At 42.1% G+C, this 19,454-nt stretch overlaps 1 protein-coding gene across 1 annotated transcript in view; it reads left to right on the top strand.

Annotated features, from left to right (window-relative positions):
- The first annotated feature begins 665 nt into the window (after positions 1-665).
- The window catches only part of LRP2 (LDL receptor related protein 2), a 220,105-nt gene continuing 201,316 nt past the window's right edge, over positions 666-19,454 (top strand). The window contains exon 1 of the mRNA XM_073019794.1: positions 666-879. Coding sequence (XP_072875895.1) covers positions 801-879 — 79 coding nt within the window. The 5' untranslated portion in view covers positions 666-800. The remainder of the gene's footprint in view (positions 880-19,454) is intronic.

Genomic DNA, 19,454 nt, shown 5'->3' with positions numbered 1-19,454 from the left:
CTTCCCTTCCCTACCTCCGCCTCTTTCCCTTTCTTTCTCTCCTTCATTCCTACTTGTCTGGTTTTTCTTTCATTTTTCATTTCTTATTTTTTCTTTCTCTTCTCTATTCTTGACTTTCCTCCTTGTCCATTCTTTTCCATTGTTCATTTAGTAAAACTGCGTCCGTGCAGATTTCCCCGTGAGCCGCCTCGCCGGCTTCTCTGCGGGGCGAACCCTGCGGAGAGGCTAGGGCAGCGCGTGTGCACGTGTGAGTGTGCCTGTGAGAGTGTGCGCATCGGAGTGTGCTCGTGTATGCACGCTTAAAGGGGACTATGTATGTTGGCGTGGAAGTGTGACTGTGGAATGTGCGCGCGTGTGACTGGCGTGTATGAGTGAATCTGTGAATCTGTGTCAGTTGGTGTGACACTTAGGAGTGCATGCGGCTGTATGAGTGCGTGTGTGAGTGTGCACACGCCTGTGGAGTGTCCATGTGTGAGTGCGCGTGTGTTCGAGTGCCCACTCCTCCCCGCGCTGCAAAGTACAGGGGGCGGGCCGGGCGGCAGGGGGCCTGCCTGCTGGATTCCCGCATGCTTGTTCCGGGGCGGTCGGGTCTAAAGGGCTTTATGCACTGTCTGGAGGGTGGGGACTGGCGCGGGTAGAAAACGGGATGCCTCGGGCGCGGGGGCAGGCTTTTGGTCACTAGGAGCTGGCGGAGGTGCAGACCTAAAGGAGCGTTCGCTAGCAGAGGCGCTGCCGGTGCGGTGTGCTACGCGCGCCCACCTCCCGGGGAAGGAACGGCGAGGCCGGGGACCGTCGCGGGGATGGATCGCGGGCCGGCAGCAGTGGCGTGCACGCTGCTCCTGGCTCTCGTCGCCTGCCTAGCGCCGGCCAGTGGCCAAGGTAAGCCCCCGGCCGGAGCTTCTCGTGCAGCGCCCACTTCCCCGGCTGTGGCAGGGTCGGGTCCGCGGGAGGCCGGAGGGGAGCGCGGCCGGGCAGAGGCTAGGGCCGGGCGGCGGCGCGGGAGCTGCTCCCGATGGGGCGCTCAGGTTGCTTCGCGAACCCGGAGCGGGAGCGCCCCTCCTTCGCTCACCACGAACTGAGCGGCAGCAAACTTGAGAAAGCAGTCCCGCCAGTTTCGGTGACAGCGCACCCCACGGAGACCCTGTCTTTGTTCCCACGGGCGTTTGTCCGACCCTCCTGGAAAGCACTTTACGGGAGAACGAGGTTCTCTGCGATTTGCAGCCTGCTCTCCCAAGCGGAGTTCTCTCCTGGGCGGCGCGGTCCCGGGCTCTGCTCCTAGCGCAGCATTCCACCTGCCGCGCCCCTCCCGGGATCCCTTCGCGCGCCCAGGGCCACGGGCCAGAGCACCCCTCCCACCACTGGTGAAACTTGGTCCCGCGGTGACCCCCAGAGACCGCTCTCACCGTACAGATCATTTACGAGCCAAGATAAGGCCGGGAGGTGGGATTGGCCGAGAGAGCGGCTGAGGGACTGGAGTCTTTTCTTGAAGTTTTCCTTTCCAGCTGGGAGCTGGGGGCTTTTGTGTTGATGAATGGGGCCCGTCTGCACGGCCAGAGTTTTGGGGATCGAATGCAGATAGTTTTTGGTATGAAGTGCTTTAAACTTCTCTCAAGTTGTCCGAGTGTTTATGTTTTAACAGAAACAGAGAAGAGGGAAAGAGAGGGAGAAAGAAACGGAGAGAATAAAAATAGTAAGAAGGGAAGAGGAAAAGCAAATATAGAGGAATAAGGAAAGAAGGAGGGGAGAGAGAACGACTGGGGCGGGGGAAGAGAGAGAGAGAGGAAAGAGAGAGGAGGAAAGAGAGAGAGAGGAGAGAGAGAGAGAGAGAGAGAGAGAGAGAGAGAGAGAGAGAGAGACCGAGACCCGACCGAGGATGAATGGGAAGGGCGAGGAGGAGGCTGGAACCGGCGAGCTCTCCCCCTGGCTTTGCGTTGCTAGGTAGCAGCCAGGAGCTGCGTGTGACCGACCACCAGACAGACAGAGGGGACGCTGCTGCCACCGCGGGGACTAATCTGTCTGTGGGGATGGGAGAGTCCCCCCTTTCCCCTCCTGCTCCTTCCCTCCCGTCGGACAACTTAATTGCCCTACAATGAAAATGAAACCTCTATTGTTGTAGGATTAGCCAAAGCAATAAATTGATTTTCCTGGATCACATATTGGGGTTGACGGGTGGGGAATGTGGAAGCCCCCATTTACGGAGGAGTGAGGGGAGGGCTTGTGGATGGGCCGTGGCATGTATTCAAATGGTTAATCTGCTTTCTTTCCTCAATTCTTAGCGTAAGCTCCTTAGAGGGAATCAAGTAAGTAATTATACAGCAACTCCTAGCAGCACCCATTTCAGACTTCCTGGGAAGAAGTTTGGAAACGCTAACAAACCCCATGGGTCTTGCAAAAGTCTTCGGAAAGGCAGGAGAGGCAGGGAGAGATCATTAATAATCTTCCTTTGAACACCCTTTTTCAGTGTTGGTAACACAGAAAGAGGGTTTTATTACTATTGTACAGAGTTTGCACAATGCTTAGGGTTATATCTCATGTCCTAAATATAGTTATAGGATTTACTATATGTTCCTGTCAGTGCCTGGCAAAAGGAAATCTTACCTTGATTCATCTATGCCCTTGTACAACCAAAAAAGATATTCTTTTTCCTGGGTTGATGGTTTAGTCACTAAATAACCAACACCTACTCTTCTTGATAGTTTTTTGCACCCATTCATCTTCCATTCTATGATAATAATATATAATAATAATGTGTATAGTAATAGTAACCCATCATACACATATATGTGGCAGGCTTTGTTCTAAGCACTTTATACTTATTGACTCAATTAATCTTCATAATATCCCTTGGAAGTAAGTACTCTTATTATCACTGTTTTACAGATGAGAAAGTGGAGGCACAGAGCAATTCAGTAATTTGTCTTAGTTCATACTGCTAGAAAATGGCAAACTCAAGGGATTCTGAATTCAGAGTCTGTAATTGCTACAGTACACAGTATATGTTCTCTCTCTCTCTGTCTCTCTCTCTTTTTTTTTTTTCTGAGAGACCGAGTCTCGCTTTGTCACACAGGCTGGAGTGCAGTGTGCAATCTCAGCTCACTGCAACCTCTGCCTCCTGGGTTCAAGCGATCCTCACACCTCAGCCTCCCAAGTAGCTGGGACTACAAGCCCCAGGGACTATGCCCAGCTAATATTTTGTTTTTTTAGTAGAGACAGGGTTTTGCTATGTTGGCCAGGCTGGTCTTGAACTCCTGACCTCGAGTGATCTGCCTGCCTCGGCCTCCCAGAGTGCTAGGATTACAGACGTGAGTCACCGTGCCTGGCCCAATTTCTTTTTTCTTTTGTACAAAAAATGTCATGCTCCCTAAGTTACTGTCCATGTGTGAAGTTCCTAAAGAAACTGAGGGGCAATATGCAACTCCTTACCACCTGCTGCTTCATAACTGTGGATCTTTTTCCAGAATCTCTCCTCAGGTTTCTAAGAACTGAACCCAAGTTTTCTCGTTCCCAGTCCTCCTACTTGATCATTTTAAGATGCATTTCCTCTGAATGTCCTCAGCCTGATATGTTGAGATTTCTAGAATCCTGTTGTAATGATCCTGACTTAATATATGAAGTAAAATCCAATGAGATTGTAAGAGCTTTTATTTAAGCACTACATTTTAGGTAGGCTACCACGGCAAACTTCACATCACTAAAAATTGGAGGAAAGAAAAAGTTCTGAGTAGTCTATGTTTAGTCTTTGAAAAAAATCATACCACATCTGCATTTTCCTTATCTGTTGTGTAATGCTTTTCAAGAAAAAACATTTTGGAGAGCCTGAATTCTGAGTCAAGCTGTTTGAGTTCCAACAATGGCTTTTACCACTTTCTAGCTGTGTCACCTTGGGAAAGTCAACCAACTTTGCATAGCTCAGATGGCTTATCTGCAAAATTGACAAGATAATAAGAGAATTCATCCAATGACATCTTGTGAGCATAAAGAGATAAAATGTGCCAAGTGCTTAGTATGGTGTAAAGTGTATAGACAGTGAAAATAAACTAGAAAATAATCTAAAAATATAATATTTTTATTATATTTATCAACACTTAAAGTAACATATTGTTTTGCTCCCTATTCATATTTCCAATTTTCAAGTATACATAGGAAAGTCTTCTTTAAGCATTTTTTCACGAACAGTTCTCTGAAGACTTCTCAGACCCTAGCATGTGATTGGAAGTTTTTTTCTTTTTCTTTTTCTTTTTTTTTTTTGAGAAAATAGTATTGGCCTTAAACAAAGTTGTATTCTATTTATTAAGTTAAAAAACTTATTTTTCAAAAATAGAAATGGGGTCTCACTGTGTTGCCCAGGCTGGTCTCGAACTCTTGGCTTCAAATGATCCTCCTACCTCTGCTTCCCAAAGTGCTGAGGTTACAGGCAGGAACCACCTTACCTGGCCCAACATTATATTCTTTAATCCAATAAAAACATGGTAATGTTTTTAAGACCTTGTATCAGCTTTTATGACAATTACATCTTCACACGAAGTTTATATGTTTAAAAGGATTGTGGGGGCAATAGCAAACATGTATTGTTTTTATTCCATCACAACTCTGGAACCTCACTGCTGCTTTCATTTCACAGTTGTTGGCTTCTCTTTCTCTATTTGAAAAAGTTTCTCTTTACCAGTCTTCATAAGACTTCCGCCTGAACTCCCTTCAGTCATGCACCTGTCTCATTTTAATAGAAACTCAGACTTTTTACAGCTGGAGGCAACCTTAGATATCAACTGGTCTGCTTGCATTTTTTTTTCTTACAGATAATCAATTAGCCCAGGAGGGAAAAGAAAGGGGCTGAGAGGATGAAAGGGAAGGCGGTTAATAGGTTTCTTGCCGAAGGACATGTAGCCTGTGATAGAGCTAAGATATAAATTTGCAGTGGACCATTTTTTAGATTCATGCCTTCTAAATGTCCCCATTTAGATTCATGCCTTCTGAATGTCCCCAGCCTGTTTGGTTGGTTGAGATTTCTAGATTCCTTTTGGAATCCTGACTTACCAGATAAGGCACAGTCTGATGAGCAGATGAATCTTAAACAACTGGATGGGTTACCTGTCCCAGGTCAAAGAGGAATCCTGTGGTAGGTTATTACAACCATGTATCATGTGCTTTCAGCCTGGTCCGGAACTGATGCCATGTCAGTGCCCCTACTCCCAAAGACCATACCTCCAGATCCATTTTTCAAATTCTTGAGCCATCAAAGCACATTCCTGAAGATCTTTGGGTTTTGTAGTGCAGGCTGCTGTAAGACTAGGTTTTCTGTCTTACTAAAGGTAATTATTAGGTCATAATCATTGCTCATGTTCTCTAGTCAGGCACTGTAAGAACACTGACAGGTTTTTAAAAGTTTTAAATTAAAATTTAAAATTTCCATGTAAAAATAATGATACTAAGATCCTAGATGTACTTCCTGTGTAATCAGAAGCGAGTGCATTGTCATACTGGCTTTGGAGTTTCTGTTAAGTCCTAGTAGCTAGAACAAGGTAAGTAGAAAGTTCATGCCTGTAATCCCAGCACTTTGGGAGGCTGAGGCGTGAGGATCATGAGGTCAGGAGATGGAGATCAGCCTGGCCAACATGGTGAAACCCCGTTTCTATTTAAAATACAAAAATTAGCTGGGTGTAGTGACACGGGCCTGTAATCCCAGCTACTCGGGAGGCTGAGGCAGGAGGATTGCTTGAACCCGGGAGGCGGAGGTTGCAGTGAGCTGAGATTGTGCCACTGCACTCCAGCCTGGGCGACAGAGCAAAAATCCGTCTCAAAGTAAATAAATAAACAAAATAAAATAAAAATAAATTAAAAAAAGAAAAAAAAAGAAAAGAAAGTAGAAGGTGCTTACAAAAGAGTGTTGAATGGATAGGAAAGGGGTTCTCAAGGTTGATTGCATGAATCTAGAGCAACTAAAAAAGTACTAATTGTGAAGCCCTATTCTAGCATGGAAAAAATAAGCTCGATGGAACCTTTGGTATAAATCAAATGGTTCTATCATATCCTATTAACTTTATAGTCTTGAGTAATTAAAAAAAATTTACCACTATTGTGTATTCTGTGAATGTTTATTTTATTTTTTCCATGAATATTTATTAAATATCAACAGTGTGCTGATGAGTCAATAGTATCAATACTACACAAAGATTAAGGAAGATGAGAACTGAAAAGAGGTGTCTAGATATCTCACAATTAAAATGGACTGCAGTTTTGCATTTAAGATTCTGAAATAGTCATTGACTCATTCCTAACAACCCTGCCCAGGATCTCACCAGCATTAGAAAGATTGGAGATGTTTCAGCAACAGAGTTTTGGGATGCTTCTTGATAATGATCAGATAGTAGTTGTTTTGAAATGTCAAGAGCATTTCTGTGGTTCTTCATATGTTCCTAATGCAAATGTTTCCTAAGTAATTTCTTGACAGTTACAGCGTTTTGAGATGAAGTGGGAAGGGCTTGTGATTTTGAAGTTAGAGGATCTTGGTTTGATGCCTAGCTTTGCCCTTTATTATCTGGGAAATCCAGTACCACACACTCTGGGTGCTCTGGGGCAGTTTTCTTATCTGTAAAATGGGTATATATCTACCTCACGGGGTGGTTATGCAGAGGCAATGAATGTGAAACGTTTAATAAAGTGTGATGTCTGATGTATATTTCCATTCATCATTATTACCCTTTACGAGAATATTACTTTTGCCAAACTTGAGGGGAGGAAGGTATTGTAGTATTTTGGTATCTTCTTTACAAGTGGGTCTGTGAATGATGCGTCTGTGCATGTTGTTACATCCTTATAGAGGCCACCAGAACTTCACATATTATTCAAGTACTGTTATGTTTGTGAATGTCGCAAAACCAAGTTAAACTGCCTGAAGCCAAAAAGGAAATTTATTGAAATACATAGTTGAGGGTGGGTGTGGTGGCTCAGATTTAGTGCTATAAATCTCAGCACTTTGGGAGTCTGAGGTGAGTGGATTACTTGAGCCCAGGAGTTTGAGACCAGCCTGGTCAACATAGTGAGACTCCATCTCTACAAAAAATACAAAAAATTAGCCAGGCATGGTGGTGTGTCCTTGTGGTCCCAGCTACTTGGGAGGCTGAGGTGAGATGATCCCTTGAGCCCAGGAGGTTGAGGCTGCAGTGAGCTGTGATCGCGCCACTGCACTCCAGCCTCAGCGATAGAGCAAGACCCTGTCTCAAAGAAAATAAATACATAGTTGAAAAGATACAGATAATTAGGTTGATCCATTTGAGATTGATTTTTTTCCTATGCAGAAATAGTCAAATATTGGCAATTTCATTTGGTTCAACCTAACAAAAAATGGAGGCTCAAACTATGTCATGCCAATCTTGTTTTTCTTTCCGTCTCCTGGTTCTGAGATGACTCCATTCTTAAACATGTTCTCCTTTGATGTAAAGTGGCTGTCAGTGGCTCTGGAGCCACCTCCTATCAGATCATGTCCACTGGGAAAGAATAAGAGTTTTTATCTTAACTGTTCCCAGCAAAAGTTTCAGTTGCATCTCAGGGGCTCTGCTTAGGTCATAAACTCATTGAAGAACCAACCACTGAATCCTGGGTCATGCTGTGTTCCCATGGCTTAAGCCTGGGCTATATTCTCAGTCTTTGAGATCATGTACTAAGGGGTGGAGTCCAGAGAGAAATGGGGGTAATTATTGGGAGAATGGTGAACAGATGCTGGGATGCAAAAATAAAAAGTGTCCAGTATACCTTATCAAATAAAATTGACTGATGATATTATTTTCATTTTATATGTGAAGACACACTTGAAAAAGCTACAGAAATTTCTCAAGAGCTGGTAGCCCTGGGGTAACTTACAGAATTGAAAGGAGAAAAGTATTGGAAACATTAAGAAAAAAGACATGGTGATCTGTGCCTATGTGACCATGTTGCAACTTTAAGTTTAGAAGGAGAACAGGAGAAAGAAGGACTTTTAGAAGGTTTATTTGGATCCTAAAGTTTTCTTATTTGGAGCAGAGCTTTGTGATAGACAGGAAAGTTCTGGAAAATGAGCTGAGAGATCAGACTACAAGATCCCTTGAGTCCAGTGTAGTATTTCTTTTTCTTTTCTTTTCTTTTTTTTTTTTTTAAATGAATCTTAGGCTCCTGCTCCTTTTCCAATTTACTTCACTCTAATGTTTATGTTCCTAAGACTTTGTCCCTTTTCCAAGCACTAGTCCTTGGCTATAAGGATGGGGTAGAGAGAAAGAAGCTCAAAGAGTTTAGAGACAGGTTAAGATGCTTCTGTGGAGACAGAATACATCTTGGTGCATATCTGAGTGTCCTTAGCACTTCACCTACGGACTTCTTTCATAAATGGTAGAACAGGTATCCATCACACCTTATTGGATTAATTCAGAAATGCCAGATATATGTACTCTTTGCTGATGATTACTTTGTTGGTCTCTAATTTAAGTCTTATCTCTAATCACATTTGCTGAGAAAATGGAGATATTCTCATTCTAAAAGTAAGATGGCTAACTTTTATATTAGGGCACTTCTGATTTAGGATAGCACTGAAATTCAGTGCAAAGAAATGTAAGTCTTTCCTAGATAATGACAGATTAGACAATTTGAAGTTTCACTTTTGGTCATTAGCCCTCAGGTCATGCCTGACCCCAAGGTTACTGGAAACAGTGAGAAATGAATGAAAGGAGGAAATGTAATTACCATTCTGTGCATTGAATAGTTGAGCCACTGTTACCATGGATACAATGGCGCATTTATTGTCCAGATCTTAAGATCCAAGTTTGTAAGCAATATCCAAGGTCTCCTTTAAATTTATGTCCTATCAGCCAATAACACATGAAGATTCCTAGTAACTTTGAAAATAAGTCTTTCCTCACTGATCTACTGATTCACATTAAGTAACAGCATATGTACTTTTGAAGGTGTTGAGGAAACCTGAAAAAGACAAAAAGGAAAGTAGCTACACTTCTGTTATGCTGGACATTCTTGGATTCCTATATAAAAATATTCTGTCTTATAGTGTCAGTGATTTGCCTATCACTTTGGGCCCAGTTCTTTGGTTTTTATGTCATTAACAAGGAGAAAATTTCCTGAGTAAAGGTTGAAAAAATCAAAATCGTTATCTTTATTTTTTGAGACAAGGTCTTACTTTATCACCCAGGCTGGGCAGGGTCTCACTTTATCACCCAGGCTGGAGTGCAGTGATGTAAACATGGCTCCCTACAGCCTCAACTTCCCAGGCTGAAGCGATCCTCTTGGCTTAGCCCCCCAAGAAGCTGGGACTACAGACACATACCACCATGCACAGTTAATTTCTATATTTTTTGCAGAGATTGGGTTTCTCCATATTGTTCAGGCTGGTCTCAAACCCCTGAGCTCAAATGATCCTCCCGCCTCAGCCTCCCAAAGTGCTGGGATTATAGGCGCTAGCCACCATGCCCGGCCAAAATCATTTATTTTATCAGGGAATTCTTAAAGTTGAATTTAAAAATGAAAGTATTTTATCAGAAATATGGCAATCCTACCCACATTTTAATCTCACTAGAAGGGAGGTGATACATGCTAGCATGGTTTAATTTTGATGTAGGGAAGGGTGTGGAGGATACTTTTTGTTGCAAGAAACAGAAAACCCAACTCAAAATGGCCTACACAATAAAGGGTATTTGTTGGCTTATGTGAGTAAAAAATACTGAGGCAGAGTGGGGTTCAGGTGAGGTGCAGTCAGGGTTCCAGTTCTCTTTCTTTGTGTTTTCCTTGACCCTACTCCCCTCTAAGTTTCACCTTTGTGTGCAGTCTGGCTTTCCATATGCTTCTGATATGGCTGCCAGTGCAAATGGGGCTACATGTTTCCTTGATCCTATCTAGGGGAATCCAACTTTGAGAAGGTTTTAGTTATGTTCTCGAAAGTATTATTTCATCACAATAACTTATAGATTGTTATAATTTCTAAGGACCCTAGATAAAGTCAGCTAGCTCCCCAAACTTGGCATATCATCAAAATCACCTGAAGAACTTAAAAAAGAATATAGATTCTTAAAACCCACTCTTACTAAAGCAGGGGTATGAAAATCTGCATTTTTAAAAGTTTTATTTTATTTTACTTTCAGTTCTGGGATACATATGCAGAACGTGCAGGTTTGTTACATAGGTATACATGTGCCATGGTGGTTTGCTGTACCTATCAACCTTTCATATAGGTTTTAAGTCCCACATGCATTAGGTATTTGTCCTAATGCTCTCCCTCCCCTTTACCCTTACCCCCTGACAGGCCCTGGTGTGTGACGTTCCCTTCTCTGTGTGTGATGTTCCCCTCCCTGTGACCATGTGTTCTCATTGTTCAACTCCCACTTATGAGTGAGAACATGCGGTGTTTGGTTTTTCTATTCCTATGTTACTTTGCTGAGAATGATGGCTTCCAGCGTCATTCATGTCCCTGCAAAGGACATGAACTCATTATTTTTTATGACTGCATATTATTCCATGATGTATATGTGCCACAACCAACCCAAATGCCCATCAATGACAGACTAGATAAAGAAAATGTGGAAAATCTGTATTTTTAGAAGTTTCCAGGTGATTATGAGGGCTGGACAAATTTTGGGAACGTCTAATCTAGGTACCCTCTCATTTTTCAGTTTTGTAAACAGACTTACAGATGAACTGACTTGCCACTGCAAATTTCTTCAGTGGCAGTTAAATATACTCTGTTAATTTCTTTCTTTTGGATGGGAATGTTACAAGGTAGCTACAACAAGGACAGGACTCTTTTAAGTATGAGGGTGACATGAAGTACTGCCCTCATTCCTGGCCACCTCCATTTTTGGCCAGTGTGGCAGGTCCTGAACCTCTCCCTAAATGTGCCACTGTTTGTGTCTTAATTGTTATGTTTTGCTCTTACCTTGGTCACCTTTGAAGTTCTCCCCAGACCCTCCTAAGAACATTAGATTCATTAGATTCGTTGAGGTAAATAACTGTTGCAGGTCTTCTAATCTTTTCTCACCTATGTCAGGAATTCATCTCAGAGCACCGCTGTCACAGCCCACTGGCTTCTAGAGAAGCTGTCTGTTCCATGTTTGGAACGGGAGTATTGAAAAACTTCATAGCTCATTTCCTTTGTATCCTAGCCTCAACTATTTGTTGACCTCATTGGGACTTTACAGTTTGTTGATCCTACCGCCTCCTCACCGTCCCTCAAATCCCTCACCTATTTACTTCCTCAACTTATATTTTATGGCTATGATTAATTTCACTTCCCTGCTTACATACGCCCTCAGCAGCTTGGCCCCTTTATCTGGCTCTGTTGTGCTTGGCAAGCCCCTGATCGTGGTTAAATCCAATTCTCCACATCTGCATCTCTGTAGCCAAATATGGCAGGAGAAAAACACAACTATACTGACTAGCCTCGCTTGACATTCATGAAGCCAATCTCAAGCTTAGGACTTGCTTCCTAGCCTGTCCATTGCTTCTCCTGCTTCCTTATATCTTCTCCTCTATCCTCAAACCTCTGACATCACCTGCTCAGATGTAGAGTGAGCTTTTTAAAACTGTGAAAATAGAAGCAACCAGAAGAGAATTCCATAAACTTCTATAACTCAGCCATCATCATTTGAACTTCAGCTTATATCCTCTGTCTTTCCTCCTATTACACTGGAAGAATTTTCCATGCTCTTAAGTCCAACCATTTCATTCATGTTCTAGATCCCATTCCCTCTCACCTCTCTGCAATATGTTCCCTCTTTCTTTTATGATATCCTCTCTTCCACATTACCTTCTAGCTATCACTCTATTTTTTCTGTTCCACTTTACAGTAAAATTCTTGTACAGATGTGCCTATATCCACTGTAATTACCTTTCAATTTTTCCTCAAATCCATGCCATTTTGCTTTAGCCCCCATCCATGCTAGATTTTTCTTTTTGGTCAAAGTCACTCATGACCTCCATATTGTTAAATCCAATGATCTATTTTCAGCTCTGGTCTTATTTAACTGGTTAGCAGCATCAGACACAGTATATCCTGACTTCCTCCTTGAAACAATTAGATTTTCAAGAAATTGCATTCTCTTGGTTTATTTTCTTCCTTGCTCGCCTTCCCCGGGTAGCTCATGCTTGTTCCTGTCTATTTCCCTGACCTGTTTTCATCTCTAGCTACACTGCCTCCTTGGTGGCCTCATCCTGTCTCATGGCCCTCTTTGAAGCAGGGAGTGGTTTCCCAACTCAGGGAGGCGGCACGGACTGTGGTGGAAAGAACATTGCATGTCAAGTCAGGACATTCATGGGTCTTGTTCCTGAAGAAAGAAGGAAAAATAGGCACAACCAAAGAGGGCCCCAGGCTGCTGAAAAGGACCCAGGGCCACTTGTCCTCTGGGGATAGTCTCTCTCATCTCAGTCCCCATAGTTTTTTGTTTTTGTTTTTTTTTTCAATGGAGTCTCACTCTGTCACCCAGGCTGGAGTGCAGAGGCATGATCTTGTCTCACTGCAAACTCTGCCTCCCAGGTTCAAGCGATTCTCCTACCTCAGCCTCCCAAGTAAGCTGGGATTACAGGCACACACCACCATGCCCGGATAATTTTTGTAGTTTTGTAGAGATGGGGTTTTGCCATGCTGGCCAGGCTGGTCTCAAACTCCTGACCTCAAGTCATCCTCCTCTCTTGGCCTCTCAAAGTGCTGGGATTACAGGCGTGAGCCACTGTGCCTGGCCTCAGTCCCCATACTTTTGAGGACTCCGTATGTACTTCTTTACCATGTACATGCTGACAGCTTTCAAATTTATGAATCTAATCGAGACCACTACCCTATAGTCTAGACCCATATATCCAACTGCTCATTTGACATGTCCACCTGGCTGGCCAACAGTCATCTCAGACTTAACATGTCCAAAAATGAACTCCTGATCTCCACTAATGCCCAAACCTGCTTTCCATGTAGTATTTCTCATCTCAGCAAATGGCTTCCTCATCCTTGCTTAGGCCTCAAACTGTATCCTACGTTGACTTTTCTTTTACTTTTCTACCCCATATAGAATTTCTTAGAAAATCCCATTGTTTTGATCCTCAAAATATATCTAGAATCCAACTACTTTTCACCATCTTCACTTCCGCCACCCTGATTCAACCGACTGCTGTCTCTTGACTCGATGATTGCAATAGCTTCCATACTGATTTCCTTGCTGTAGCAACTTTTTTAGAACATCAGTCAGATCACAGCACCCCTCTGCTCAGAAGCTTCCATGGTGTCTGTCATACACAAGTTGGGTTGCCCAAAAACAGACACTGAAATGCAGCTTGGAGTATATGATGATATTTAGTAAGATCAATGCCTGTGAAGGGAAAGGGAGGAAGCAGGATGGGCAGAAGAAGAAGTTGAACTCTGGCAGTGCTTGGTCAACCCAGAGGAAGCTCTGGAGCAAGAGTTGCCTATTAGAGTGTCCTGTGTCAGGCTGAAATGGCCTTACTTAGTCACTGGATGTGGCCTGTCCTGGAAGGACATGACCATGGACAGGTAGCTTTCTATAGCTGAGGCAGACCCCAAAGGAGCTGATTGTAGGAAGAAAGTCCTTCCTCGTAGCTGGTCCTTCCTATAAGGGGAAGCTGCATGGCACATCTCTGGGTGTACCACTGCTTTCCATCTCATGAAGAGTCACAGTCCAAGTCCTTACTATGATCTACAAGACCCTAACCATTTGGCCTTCACATCACCTCCCTGACCTCATTTCCTTCTCCTCTCCCCAGGCACAGTGTACCAGGCACAGTGATATCCTTGTTTTCCCTGACATGATGAGCACTTTTGGGCCTTTGCGCTTGCTCCCCCTTTTCCTGAGTGCTCTTGCCTCAGATGGTGCATGACTTACTTCCTTTCCTCCTACAGGTCTTTGCTCATAGGTCACCCTCTTAGTGTGGCCTTCTCTGATTCTTTCCCGATCTCCTCTTTCCTGATTTACTTTCTCCATTGCACTTACCACCATCTGACATAAGGTATGTAACTTAATTGTTTGTTTATCTCCTTACTTATTATCTTCCTTTCCCTAAGATGTAAATGGCACAAGGGCAGGGATTTTCATCTCTTTTATCCATTGCTTTCCCTAGTGTCCAGAAAAGGGCAAAATAAGTGAATATACGTTGAATAAATGAATGGACAGATGCCACCATGGGTGCTAAGAAGGGGCATCCTCAGCTCATCACCATTCCCTGGTACTACCAGCTCTTAATTCCTCGAGGCCCCTGGAGGCCCAGTCAGGGTCCTGATGGAGAAAAAGGAAAATTGCTGTCTCTATCAAAGCAAGTGGCTTAGCAACGCTGTTTCTCTCCATTTCACTCCCCGCTTTTCTCCACCCCAATGCCTCCCACTCCCGCCCTGCTGGTGATTCCCAATGCATTTGAGAGTAGTTGAATCTGCCTCCTTTGTAACTTGCATCCCAGATACTTGGTTACCCTGTGAGAATTCCCCTGTACATACAGAATGGGTCATTCTGCTATTTTTAGGACAGATTTGATACAGTAGCTTTTACAAAAAGATAAGCCAACATTTTTAGACTTCATGTTAGTGGACTGTCATTCTGTATTTAAACAGAACACAAAAGAAAGCTGTCTGAGACCATGACACAGTGAAAACAGCCTTGATCAAACAAAAGGCCCTCTTTGAAGAGGGGAGTGGTTTCTCCACTCAGGGAGGCAGCATGGATTGTGGTGGAAAGAACATCACATGTCAAGTCAGGACATTCATGAGTCTTGTTCCTGATGAATGAAGGAAAAATGGGCACAGCCCAAGAGGGCCCCTGACTGCTGAAAAGGACCCATGGCCACTTGTCTCCTGGGCATAGTCTCCCTCATCTCAGTCCCCATTCTCTTGAGGACTCCGTACATAACAAATAAGTTGGAGGCGGGAGAATGATGGAGTTCCACACATAGATGAGTAGAGAAGTTGGGAAATAAGCCACAATAAAAATGACTAAATTATTTGAGTGCTTTCTATACCAGGCACTGGCCTAAGTGCTTTGTAGGTATTAGTTTACCTACTTATGTAGTAACAGTAAAACTTTTATGGCTAAAGGACCAAAACAATGACAGGTGAGGTAATTTACCCAAAGTGATTCATTTACTAAGTGGCAGAACCAACATTTGAACCCAGAACTCTTATTTGCATATGTTGCCACCATGGATAATTTGGAGCAAGTAGAAGATATTTCCTCTGTACGTAATCAAACGAAGCCTCATTTAATTTCTCATATTATGATCAGCTGACCTCATTTTAGAGGCTGGTACCATTGCGACCCAACTTTTGGACATTTTTATGCTACTCTTGGCAGTTCATTCATTCATTCATTCATTCATTCAACATATGTTGCAGCCTTATCATGCTCTAGACATGATGTAACTAGGTACTGCAGAGTATAGAGAGAGTCCCTCAACATAAACCACATCCAAAACAGCTTACTGTTGAACAGAGTATATTTCCACTTCCTTGTAGAAGACTATAAGACTGTACTTTTTAGGTACAGATTGATTTCTGTCTGCTGCTGGGTTTCTCCTATACTACTATTTCATTATCTGGGAACACCTTTTGTTTTCCTCTATAATTATATGTCTTTTAATTCAAAGGACCCTTACCTAATCAGAGAGTTCAATTCTAACCTTCCAGTAGGGACAGCAGTCATCCACAGATTTTCAGAAGTTGTTGTTGTTTACTATTAATGAAAAAATTATTAAGTTCTCTTATTTAAAGTCATTGAAGAAAAAAATGAACAACCAAGTGAGAGCTGAGTTTCTTTACTTCCCAGAGAAGACTGCTGTTGTAGAGATGGAGAAGACATTTCCTGTGTGCTGGGTGTGCTTAAAGGCTTCTTGGCCCCAAAGTATCTCTCACGATGGCCAAAGATCTCTGTTCTGTCATTACTAAAGTCAGTTCTTCAGAGTAAGACATTGTTTCCTCCTGAAACCCCTATTACAATGTGGAAATGTTCACTCCTGTAGGGTAAACTAGTTAGTTGAGATAGTAACACACAGTAAATGTTTGTCAGAGCGAGGTTCAGAGAGAAGGAGACACAAAGCTGGTATGTTTTAATGGGGAGGAAAGAGGGAAAGAAGGTACCAGAGGTGTGATATAGTCTTGAAAATAAGCCAACTTCCTTTTCTGGGGAAGAAAGGGTTATTATGCTTGTGCTTTTTCTTAGAATGGCTTTATGGGGAATTTCAGCTGTGATCTATTAGGAGGGCCTCAAAGATAGAACTTACAAACTTCCAGTGTGGCTGTCCTTCCTCTAGTTAGCAATTGAAATTGAGTTGTTACAACAAAAGGAAAAGTTGTCCTTAAAAGGAACACAGTTGCAAGACTCTATCAACCATTCCTTGGGGATTCAACGGTGCCTGATAAGTTTGAGAATTGACCCTTGGATTTTAATGTACATGGCAGTTACAATTTGTCTAGGCCATGATGATTACTATAGGGAATCCTGTTTTTTTCTATTTAAATTTTTTTTTTTTTAATTTTTATGTTTTAGAGATGGGGGTCTCACTATGTTGCCCAGGCTGGATTCAAACTCCTAGGCTCAAACAACCCTCATGCCTCAGCCTCCTGAGTAGCTGGGACTAAGGTGTGTGCCACTGTGCCTAGCTCTGTTTTTCTTTTAAGTTACTGTGTAATAAATGAAGGATTTGCAAATGCATAAAGTTGAATATACACATGTCCCAAGTCAATTGTTAAATGATTGGTTTTTACCAAAATTCTGCATTTTTTTTCAAGGTCACTTCTGATATAAGAATTTACTTCTTCCCTAATATTTGGTGCAGTGAGGTGTTGAAAGAATTTGCTAAGTAATCATTGAAAGCTAAGATTCTAGTGAAAAACAAAATGCATGGTTTAAAAATTGAACGTACTAACTGAAAGACAGTGGAAGTTAGATGCTTCTAGCTGTAAATAATTAAACCCAACAGTGCAGATGAGAGAACATGGCACCAAGAGGGACTTGGGCTAAGAAGGATCATATTGTATTGAACACTTTCGTTTCCCTGTAAGGGAAATCAAAAGGGTCTTTAATAGTTGTTGCTGATTGTGAATATGTGCAACAAAATCCCACTGTAATCCAGATTTAGTTTTCAAGCATTTTGCCGTGATTGAAGGAAGGAGAAAGGGATAGGAAGAAGGATGGGGTTTTATTAAAGCTGTAGTTACTTCTTCCCTTTAGGAGGTCTAAGTGTGACTTGTCACAGTGACCTGGGACTTTGGTTCCTTCCAGGGCCTTCCTGTTCTATGGGCACATTGGTGGATCAAAGACAGTTGACTTTTTTGTTTTGTTTGGTTTTTGAAGAGAAGCAATGGTTCTGCTAACTCAGAACAAGAGCAACAAGAGTCACGTAGGATGTTTTTCTGAGTTTCCCTAACATTGCTCGGTGTTTTTTTTGACCGCCCCCTCTTTTCCTTTTGAGGTGGGGCCAAGTGGTCAAACCTCCATTTTTCTGTCTGTGAAAAAGACAGTGGGCCTTTATGAAGTGCTTTATTTTATTTTAAAAATTACCATAGGCTAAAATTGCTGCATATTTGTACAGTTCTGTAAATTGTAATGCATGTATGTATTTGTGTAGCCACAACCTCCATCAGGATTAGAACAGTTCAGTCACCCCCACTAATTCCCTTGTGCTACTCCTTTGTAGTCACACCCTCCCAATAAAGTGTTTTTTAGGTTCCTTTTTTGAAAACTGACTTTCCCAGATGAATGTCTCCATTGCCTTTTATTTGTTCATTTTTATTTACGCAGTGTTCCTTGCTCATTTTTGAAGTAATTCAAAATGACACACATGATAAGGTTGCAAGACTGCCTTTCCTTCATTATAACGGAGAAAAAACTCTGGAAATATGGCAGCTCCTTCAGTATAGCCATATAAGAATAAAATTTCCCCAAACTTGGCTTGTTGCTAGATTGGAATCCGTAAAGAAAACACACTCAAGAAATCTCTCTTGAAGAGGAGGACAGAGGTTTATTTTTTATTTAACGATTTACCCCTTGACACCTGGGAAATGATTAGTTGATGTTTTCAAAGAAGATTAAGTCAGTGTGGTTAATTAACTGTGGTAATCAGGTGACTTAAATCAATTAACTCCTTGTTAACAATTTCCATCAATTTTGTAAATAAATGACTAAATCAGTAAATTGTACTCTTAAGATTAAAGGCTATTTTCTGATTTATTTTTTTGATGACAAATTAGAGAGTGTTTCCTTCTCATCTCATTCCCTCCCTGCCACTCTTACTCTTAATCATAAGCCAGTTTTAGTTTGAGAGGAGCACACCAGGGAAACTTTTAATATATGGTTTTAAGGAAAAGTCAGGCTTTAGACACCTTTGCTCCTTCATCTCAGCACATTTTGAAAGAATGATTTAGGGAGAGCAGTGGTTGGGGTGGGTGTAGAAAGTAATCCTGAAACACACTCTAGGATAAGCTTTTATTATTAAGTCACTTAATGTCTTGTTTTATTTATCTTTTCTAAGTTAAAACTCGATGAGGGGTATAATAAAATGAAACAGGGTTTGGCTCTTAGCTAAAAATAAACTTTAATGGATATCTTACATGCTCTATTTAGAAGGAATTTCACAAAATACTGGGATATATTGATTGCATTCATTTGTAAAGCTTGATTGCATTAAAAAATACCACACAAATATACAATTAAAATGTTACTTTTTAGAATCTTTATAGTCAAAAATTCTCTTCCCTGCTTACATAACTTACATGTCTTTGTCTCCAGTGAAATATGAGCTGGACAAACTAATATAAGAACAGAAAACAAAACCCCGCATGTTCTCACTCATAAGTGGGAGTTGAACAATGAGAACGCATGGACACAGGGAGGGGATCATCACACACCAGGGCCTGTTGGGGACGGGGGGCTAGGGGAGGGATAACATTAGGAGAAATACCTAGTATAGATGATGGGTTGATGGGTGCAGCAAACCACCATGGCATGTGTATACCTATGTAACAAACCAGCACGTTCTGCGCATGTACCCCAGAACTTAAAGTATACTAATAATCATAAAAAAGAAAGAAATATGAGCTGGAAAATTATAAAACCATATCCTATGCCCCTGAATATGCCATTGCATTCTCTGAGGATTTTCACTGTAGGACAGATGATATAGGGTTATTTATGGTTGCTTCAAGAAGGCATCTTGAATAACTTTTGAGGAGTTAGTCAATCTTTGTGTATTTGCAAAAATTCTATGCTATGCTCACATTTTGTAAAAAGAAAATTTCTATGGCTTCTTTTAAGATATTAAGGGTAGACTAAATTGTGAAATTGAGCTGAAGCCACTGTTGTAAATTTAAATCTCTGGCTGCCAAGCAAAATTTTGGGCTCTTCCTATTATTATAGAAACTTCCTGGCCATACCCCCACTACTCCTTCCCAACTTCCCTAAGGATCTCCAGTCTCAGCAGCATCTACCCTGGACATAGTT

The sequence above is a fragment of the Chlorocebus sabaeus genome, chromosome 10 (assembly GCF_047675955.1).
Source record: "Chlorocebus sabaeus isolate Y175 chromosome 10, mChlSab1.0.hap1, whole genome shotgun sequence".
Taxonomy (NCBI): Eukaryota; Metazoa; Chordata; class Mammalia; order Primates; family Cercopithecidae; genus Chlorocebus; species Chlorocebus sabaeus.
Note: the sequence above shows the minus strand (reverse complement) of the source record. Positions and strands in the feature narration are given on the sequence as shown.